A 9,587-nucleotide genomic window follows, 5' to 3' on the forward strand; every position below is an offset into this window, starting at 1 on the left:
AGAGACACATGGGCAATGAATCTGGAAGGGTGAGTTGAAGCCAGACTGTAAACGTTGTTGAATGATAAACCAAAAAAATTTTGACTGACTTTTTTCCAATAGGCAATGAGTTTAAAATATTAAGTCTAGCATTACTATAGAGAGTAGATTAGATATAAGGAGAGACTGAAGGAAGGGATATTCGTTAGGAGACAGCAGATATCTCAGATTCTTCCCTGTATACGTCAGAAGTTGAATGCATAAGACCGTTTAGGTTAGTGGTTCATAAATTTTTCCACCAGGACCAGTTAAAGGTTCCCATGCCTGGCATTCACAAATTAAGAACCACCTCGGGAATTCCCTGGTGGTCCAATGGTTAGGACTCGGCACTTTCACTGCCCAGGCCTGGGTTCTATCCCTGGTCGGGGGAACTAAGATCCTACAAGCTGCATGGCACAGCCAAAAAAAAAAAAAGAAAAAAAAAAGAACCACCTTTTCCTATCTTTAGCTCTATTCCCTTTTCTCCTACTGATCCAGGACAGATGTGTCAAGATACTCTGAGAAGTATTCCAGGTCTCATTTAAGCATCTTGCCTTGCAAATCGTTCAGGACTGGGTATGATGGCAGTTCTGGTAATGAGTTAGTAGGGTGAGATGGAAAATATGGACACTATAGCCCCAGATACTCTTGCAGCTATTAATTTACTGATGACCCAAACTCTACCTTGTGGTTCAGTCCAGTAGGAATTGTCCTAGTGTGTGATTGTGATGACTGGCATCTAACAGTTATATTTCTCTTAATTTCTTCAGGGAGAACATCCTTGGTCCTACAGTGTTGCTGACACTGACATTTTTCTAAGTGGTCTTGAACTGCCTACTTTTTATGTAAATAACTGGCTAGACTTCATATTTTTCACTATAGAAGCCCATAACCTGCAGTTGCTAGAGATTTTAAAACACTACTTTTAGGATATCATCTACATTTAACTTGAAAGCTCTTCCTTTCTTATTCCAAAATGTTGAGATACTGGGGAGAGATACCAATCTCATCAAACCAGACCAACAGAAGTTCCTTTGACTTGCTCCCTCGGGAGTTCCGACTGGTAGAAGTCCATGACCCACCCCTGCACCAGCCCTCAGCCAACAAGCCCAAGCCCCCCACTATGTTGGACATCCCCTCAGAGCCATGCAGCCTCACCATCCATACCATTCAGCTGATCCAGCACAACCGACGTCTGCGTAACCTCATTGCCACAGCTCAGGCCCAGAATCAGCAACAGACAGAAGGTGTAAAGACTGAAGAGAGTGAGCCTCTTCCATCCTGCCCTGGGTCACCTCCTCTTCCTGATGACCTCCTTCCTTTAGATTGTAAGAATCCCAGCGCCCCATTCCACATCCGGCACAGTGACCCAGAGAGTGACTTTTATCGGTAAGGCAAGACTTTGCTATATCTTACTTTTCTCAAAAAATCTTCTCAACAACCGTGTTAAGCAGGTAATCACATTTCCATGAGGAAACTGAGGATGAGAGTAATTGCCTTGGCCAAAGTTGCTCAGGTAATTAGTGGGAAGTCTAGGACTTGAACCCTGATCTTCCGAATCCAGAGTCTGTTATTTTTTTATTTTCTGATGCAACAAATATTTATTGAGTGCCTCATATGTGCCAAGCACTTTACTAGGAGCAAGGTACTACACTAGTTTGTAAAATAGGCCATGGCCTCATAGTCCTCAGAGTCTAGTCCTTCTGTTTAATTAAAAGCTATAATATGGGTTTAGCTCAGTGTCCTCAAAATGAGATTCATGGACTTATTCTCATACTATTAGGAATCTCCAAGTTCTATGCAAGAATTTTTAATTGTGTATTTTCATTTTGATAACATAGTTTAAGAAATAATAATAGAAAAATGTTCTTGATCCTTGCTACTCAAAATCTGGTCCAAGATCAGCAACATCAATACCACCTGGGAGCTTGTTAGAAATGCAGAGTCTCAGACGCACCCAGACCTGCTGAGTCAGAATTTTCATTTTAACAAGACCTCCAGAATGTTCATAAGTGTATTTCAATTTGAGGAGCCCTGCTCCAGATCATCTGAATGACTGCCTTATAACCTAGTGCTACTACTAGGTTTCAGTGTGAAAGTTTGCATTTGGTGCCAAATAATTACTTTTTCCTTTTCATTTTGAACTTTGTCAGACCTATAGAAAAGTTTAAATAATAGTATGACACACACCCAAATACCCTTCACCTGGATTCACCAATTGTTAACATTTTGCCACATTTACTTTCTCTCTCTCACGTATGGGTAAGTGTGTATACACACATTTACACACAAATATACAAACATATGTATATACATATACACATACACATAAGACTTTTTTTGCCAAATATTTTAAAGTTGCAGACATTGCAATATATCACCCCTAAATTCTTCAGCATTCTTTCACCCCTAAATTCTTCACCTTATCCTAAGAATAAGGAAATTTCCTACACAATCCCAATAACCACTATCACATCAAAGTAAATGAACACTAATTAAATACTATCATTTAATATGTCTGTATTCAGATTTCTCCAGTTGTCTCCAAAATATCTTTTGTAGGTATGTTTGTCCCCAATCCTGGACCTAACAAAGATTCACGCATTGCATTTGGTTGTTATACCTCTTTAGTGTCTATTTTTTTTTTGAGGTATAGTTGATTTACAATACTATATTAGTTTCAGGTGTACAACATCATGATTCAATACTTTTATAGATTATACTCCTTTTAAAGTTATTATAAAATATTGGCTATATTCTCTGTGCTGTACAATATATCCTTGTAGCTTATTTATTTGATACATAGTAGTTTGTACCTCTTCATCCCCTTCTCCTATCTTGCCCCGCCCCTCTTCCCTCTCCCCCCTGGTAACCACTAGTTTGTTCTCTATATCTGTGAGTCTATTTCTTTTTTGTTATATTCACTGGTTTGTTTTAGATTCCACGTAAAAATGATATCATACAGTATTTGTCTTTCTCTGCCTCTTTAGTGTCTTTTAAGCCAGCATAGCTTCCCCCTTTTATAATACATGATATTAATCTTGTTTAAGAGTTTAGGTCACTTGTCTTGTAGGCTGTCCCAAATCAGACTGGATTTGCTGATTATTTCCTCAAGATTAGATTCAAATGAAATGTTTGGCAAAAATACTACATAAGTAATATTGTATATCACTTAGTGCATCTGCCTATTGATGATAATAGTTGCTACTATTTTAATTGTCCCAAACTAATGAGAAAAGAACAGAAATAGACTTATTAAGTAAGGCTTGCAGTTGGGCCAGATGAAGGCCAGAAAATGTCATGGTGTATTGTCTAATCGAAGGCTCTGAAGACATTGGAATAGTGAAAAAGGGAGGGAGAACTGTGTCGTTACATGCTTGCCCTGCGTTAGTGTAGATGTGCCCAACTTCAACACACTTACTCTGTGGGAATCAGTACCAAGTTTACATTTTGAGAGCAATTTACCTTTAACGAAATAATATTGTCCTTCATATTAAATTGATGCTATTATTTAGAATTTGTAGTTTCGTGTCAATTTTCTAATTTTAATTGTTAGGAAGAGTCTGTGAACATCAGAAGTTTAAACGTAGTTTGTTTTATACATATTTAAGAAACTGTGTACAAAAATAATTTGCATCAGCTGTGGGGGTATGGGAAGAATTATTTTCCTTTGAAATGGGTCCACATATTAAGCAAAGCAATACTGATTTAGCTCTGTTTATTAGGCACTTCTGAAGCCTTTAGCTTTTGGTCCAGAGAGACTGGCCATGGGAAATGATGATGCAAACAGTGAATGAAAAGTTATTAGGCAGTTGGTTTTCTTATGTTCCAATTATTATGTGAATTACAGTAGTTGCTACTGAGCAGATAACAGCAGCATGGGTGTGCAGCTCCTCAGGCACTCTGTACAGCAAGCACAGGGTGACGCATGCCAAGTATGGACCAGGGAAAAGTAATTTTCTGTACCCTATCTTATTTTTATCTATTTACTTTGTCAGAGGGAGGCAGAAGATAGGAAATTTCAGGAGAGCGGGTAAATTAGTAGGAGCTCATTAAAAGTTATTTTTAGGAGACCAGACAGTTTTTTGAGGTTTTTTGTTTTGTTTTGGAAAGATTAGGATCTTTGTCGTAGTGATTAGGTGCAAAACAGCGTATTATTAAGAACATGGGATCTAAAGGCAGAAGCTCTATCACTTAATAATACCAAAAATCTTTTGGCAAGTCAGCCTCTCTGAACTTCAGTTTCTTCACCTGCCGGATAGGGATGTGAAGAAATATGGACCCCTACCCACTTCACAGCATAAAACAGGATAAAAATGCTTTGTAAGCTATATATGTTTTAGATTGCTTTTATAAAATTGAGTTCCTTTCCCAGCTTTACAAATGGTCTGTTGTAGTTAAATAAGAATCTCCTAATTGGGACTGTGAATTTCTAGAAGTCCATATATTGCCCAGCATGTGAGGAACCTATGTTCTGGTGAAATAGAGCACCACTGAGCATTATCTGAGCTATACTCTTAAAATTAATCAGATCCTAAAAGTGATCAAAATCCAGCAGTTGATATAAGGAGAAGGAAACTTCCTTTTCACTAGATACCCTTTTATACTGTTTACTACAGGCATCTATTGCCTGTTCAAACTTTATGTAATTGGAGCAGCTCAGGGATATGACTGTGGGTTGTTGAGACGTGCCCTGACAGCAACAAGATGACACTGGGCTATGTAACCTGCCTAGAATTCCCCTGGAAAGCTGAGCCGGTGGTTTGATTGGGATTGTAAACCTCCTAGGGAGACAGGACAGGTCACCCCTTTGCAAGAGCACTAATAACACTGGCATGTCTCCGCTTTCAGCGGGAAAGGGGAACCTGTGACTGAACTCAGCTGGCACTCCTGCCGGCAGCTCCTCTACCAGGCAGTGGCCACAATCCTAGCCCACGCAGGCTTTGAGTGTGCTAACGAAAGTGTCCTGGAGACCCTAACTGATGTGGCACACGAGTATTGTCTTAAGTTCACCAAGTTGCTGCGCTTTGCTGTGGATCAGGAGGCCCGGATGGGGCAGACTCCCTTCCCCGACGTGATGGAGCAGGTTTTCCATGAAGTGGGCATTGGCAGCGTGCTCTCCCTCCAGAAGTTCTGGCAGCACCGCATCAAGGACTATCACAGTTACATGCTGCAGGTGAGAGGACCCTGAGGAGAAGTGGGTAAAGATGTGTAATCTAGGGGTGTCCAGCAGGATCCCTAACACTTGCTCTAGGGTGCAGAGCACAGGGTCTTGGAACACAGTGGACTTACCCTGCTTTCCTCTCGGCCCTGGCTGTGTTCCACTGGCCTCATCACTGACCTGGCCAGACTCAGGGTTCTCCTTTAGTCAGTGAAATTATAGCATGTGGTTAGCATGCTTTTATTCAACGAATATTTATTGAGTGCCTATTGTGAGTCAGGCACTATGAGATTCAGCAGTTAACAAGTTCCTTGAGCTTGCACTCTTCTTGAGAGGGAAACAAAAACAAGTAAACAAATAATGATCAAAATAATTTCAGATGGCGTTAAGTGCTATGAGAAAGAAACAAAACAGAGTGAGGTGATGCCGCCCAAGGGTGGAGTGTGGTGGGGGAGACACCATTTTGGGTTAGAAAGAGAAATATCTGAGCTCTTCAACCCTTGTGGCCGGAGGCATTTTGTTCACTGTTTCGGTTTCCCCAAATCTAAAATATGGTAAGGAATTCTTAACACCCAGTCGTCTTTGCTAAGCGATCCAGGTTTCCTACAGTGTTCATTATCCACCTGTGGTACCTATGTCAAATGTTAGTTTTTATAGCTAAAAATGTGATCTTTTGTCCCAGTTCTGATACAATAATACAGTCTAAATATTTTTCACCTTTATGTACCTTTTAATTAATGACATGCACATTCTCTGCTAAACAGATATTCTTTACATGTCTCTGTCATTTACGAATTTCAAACTCACATTCCTTCCTTTGGTAGTGATGCTTTATGCATATTCATATTCTGTTGGCTTTTCCATGGATGCCACAAGCTGACTATCCAACTTGCTTTTAACTTGGAAAATTGACTTACTTGCCAACAGATTAGTAAGCAGCTCTCTGAAGAGTATGAAAGGATTGTCAATCCTGAGAAGGCCACAGAGGACACTAAACCTGTAAAGATCAAGGAGGAACCTGTGAGCGACATCACCTTCCCTGTCAGTGAGGAACTGGAGGCTGACCTTGCTTCTGGAGACCAGTCACTGCCCATGGGAGTCCTTGGGACTCAGAGTGAACGCTTCCCATCTAACCTGGAGGTCGAGGCTTCACCACAGGCTTCAAGTAAGAGAAAACAATTTACCCATTTTGATTCTGGGAGATCTGCCAATCTCAGTACTTCTTGCGTTTTGGACTCAAACTCTGGAGATGGAAGAACAAAAGTGGGGATGGGCAGGAGAATGGAAAGTCTGAAAACAAATATAGCTTCACTGATCTACAGATACCAACATTCTCTTTGTAATTAAGGAAGAAAGGACTAGCAGAGCTTTACAGACATTCTTTAAAATTATTTCTAGTTAGGGGGGCTTCCCTGGTGGCGCAGTGGTTGAGAGTCCGCCTGCCGATGCAGGGGACACGGGTTCGTGCCCCGGTCCGGGAAGATCCCACATGCCGCGGAGCAGCTGGGCCCGTGAGCCATGGCCGCTGAGCCTGCGCGCCGGAGCCTGTGCTCCACAACGGGAGAGGCCGCAACAGTGAGAGGCCTGCATACCGCAAAAAAAAAAAAAAATTATTTCTAGTTAGGATGTAGATGCAATAAGTGATTACCAGAGTTAATTCAGCTGACCCAGCTGGGTGGGCAGATGGCCTCCTGTCCTCTGTATTCTGTTCTTTCCTGATGCTTGTACTGAATTGATTAAGGCAACTTCCAGATAGATGGAGTAATGTTAGTTGCTCAGGGATGTTTGAATAGTTGGGGTTCCTCGCTAAAGTACCCCACAACAAGTTGGAACTGAAAGGAATTGAAATAAGGCAACCCAGTTACAGGCAGCTGGCCTCTTCTTCCAGATAGACCCTGTGATTACCTTCAGAACCAGATGACTTGATCCCTAAGTCAGTTAGATTGCAAATTAGTCTAGACACTCATTTCTTTACAAATATAAATTGTCATGTCATCAATGCACAAATGATGCAAAATAGCCAGTCCTCCAGTGTAGCCTAAACAGAATTAGGCCGCATTTTTTAAAGTATTGGGCAGAGAGCCTTTCACCATGGAAGACGTAATAACCACAGAACAGTGTTGCTAGAAGACACGGAGGCAGGAGAGCCAAAAAAATTGTGGCAGATGTAGAGGCCACGTCTCTTTTCAGCAGTCTGGGAACAGCTGCCAGCATTTCATACTGGTCATTAACTTTTCATAATGTGAGAGAGGACCCGGGACCCAAACACAAGGCAGGAAAACGAGAGAGCCCCATGAAAGGACAGGCCAATGTAACACCTGACCAAGAGCCCATGGTTGTGCCTGCCTTTGAACCATGAATCTTTCCACAAGCATAGTTTTACTTCCCTAGTTTAGGGAAAATGGAGGTGGATGAGGTGGGGTAAAGGAGGGTGAGGAAGTGGAAAAGAAGATATTTAGAGTTGGTAACTGTTTGAGCAGAGAATAACCACCATATTCTCCAGCCAAGTAGAGAATCAGAGTGAAAACTGATCTCAAAGGTCATCTGTTGGCCCTGGGTGGTGCATGTCTCCTACTTTGTTCCAGCCTTTTTTTTTTTAATATTTTAAAACAAATTTATTTTATTTATTTATTTATTTTTGGCTGCGTTGGGTCTTCGTTGCTGCATGCAGGCTTTCTCTAGTTGCGGCGAGCAGGGGGCTACTCTTCGTTGTGGTGTGCGGGCTTCTCATTGCGGTGGCTTCTCGTTGCAGAGCGTGGGCTCTAGAGCACAGGCTCAGTAGTTGTGGTGCACGGGCTCAGTTGCTCCACGGCATGTGGGGTCTTCCCGGACCATGGCTCGAACCCATGTCCCCTGCCCTCGCAGGTGGATTCTTAACCACTGTGCCACCAGGGAAGCCCTGTTCCAGCCTTTCTTACTGCTAGTTAGTTCTATGTTCTTCTTCCATTCCCAGGTACAGAAGTAAATGCTTCCCCTCTTTGGAACTTGCCCCACGTGAAAATGGAGCCACAAGAGAGTGAAGAAGGCAACGTCTCTGGGCATGGCGTGCTGGGCAGCGATGTCTTCGAGGAGCCCATGTCAGGCATGAGTGAAGCTGGGATCCCCCAGAGCCCTGATGACTCAGACAGCAGCTACGGCTCCCACTCCACTGACAGCCTCATGGGGTCCTCCCCTGTTTTCAACCAGCGCTGTAAAAAGAGGATGAGGAAAATATAAGGCAAAGAGGGAGAGTTTCTCTCCAGACCTACAAGACCCAACAGAAAACCTTGATGTATTCTAATTCGTTTCCATAAACAGTGATTTGACTTTTATTCTTAAACAGTGGATTTTCCTGATATCAGTGGAACTGGATTTAACCAAATAAGTCTGCTTTTTCCTTTTGCATCCAGTTTTTGTAGTTTTCCACAACAACCAAGCTACCTTTCACAGACATGACACTGGGATGGTAATCCAGAGACCAAAGCACTGTCCCTGACATCTACTGTGTGACTAGACAAGTGACTTAGCTTCTCTAGAGCTGCTTCTCTTGCACAACTGAGAAGAATCATACTGCTTTGACCTACCTTGCAGAGATATTATGAAGATGGAGATGTTGTTAAGCCTCAAAGCTATGCTTGAATAGACTCACACGTAAATATATGCTGGTATCAGATGTCAATTTTTTTTTAACTTGCTTCATTTTTGGTCGAAGTCCTTGGGAATCCAGTGCTAATACCTAATAGGAAATAGCTAAACATTGCATAGCTTATCTATCAGTAGTCTTTTTTTTCAAACTGTTTTTGCTGCCCATAAGGTCACCTATAAAGTCAGAGCTGTCTGTGGTAAACAGCCTTTCTACTTATTCAGACAGCCCTCTACTATCTCAGCCACATATTTTCTTCTTCCTTCTCTAGACTTATTCCATTAATTTCCACCATCTTTATTTTCTTATTTCCATTCAGATTTTTTTAAATATTTTCACCATGTACACTTTTTGATTGCTCCTTTCATTTTTCTCCTTTGTGAATGAAGCAAACAGGACCTGTCCAAGGACAGGCTTGTGCCTATTTCATTTGTTGCATCTGCTTGGCCATCAGAGAACAGTCCATTCCTTTGCCAGAATTCTCTGTCAGCACATTGTGTTTCTACTGGATGGGCAGCCTCTAAAAGGATAACAGTATGCACCTTTCTGCTTTACATCATGTCTTGAACAACTTTACTTCTGTTACTCATCCACAGCAGTATCTGCCCTGCTTGGCATCTGATAGTCTCAATCAGTATTTATTAAGTAAATGATGTAGCACTGGAATAATCAGGAGTAATTAGCAAATGTGTGCATGTTAAATACTGCTGAAGTTTGGTTTGGGGGTGCAGAATACAAGTCTTGTGAAAGTTAGAGCACTCCTTTTGTGGAGACCAGAAATCAAGG

At 41.7% G+C, this 9,587-nt stretch overlaps 1 protein-coding gene across 1 annotated transcript; it reads left to right on the plus strand.

Moving 5' to 3' along the window:
• Positions 1–994: 994 nt before the first annotated feature.
• On the plus strand, positions 995–8,456 carry SUPT7L (SPT7 like, STAGA complex subunit gamma; the record flags this gene model as incomplete). Its single annotated transcript, XM_079721245.1, has 4 exons — positions 995–1,407; positions 4,870–5,194; positions 6,107–6,344; positions 8,133–8,456. 4 exons carry the CDS (start codon positions 995–997, stop codon positions 8,393–8,395), a joined length of 1,239 nt encoding a protein of 412 aa, XP_079577371.1. The 3' UTR covers positions 8,396–8,456.
• Positions 8,457–9,587: the final 1,131 nt, after the last annotated feature.

The sequence above is a fragment of the Hyperoodon ampullatus genome, assembly GCF_949752795.1.
Source record: "Hyperoodon ampullatus genome assembly, chromosome: 15".
Classification (NCBI taxonomy): Eukaryota; Metazoa; Chordata; class Mammalia; order Artiodactyla; family Ziphiidae; genus Hyperoodon; species Hyperoodon ampullatus.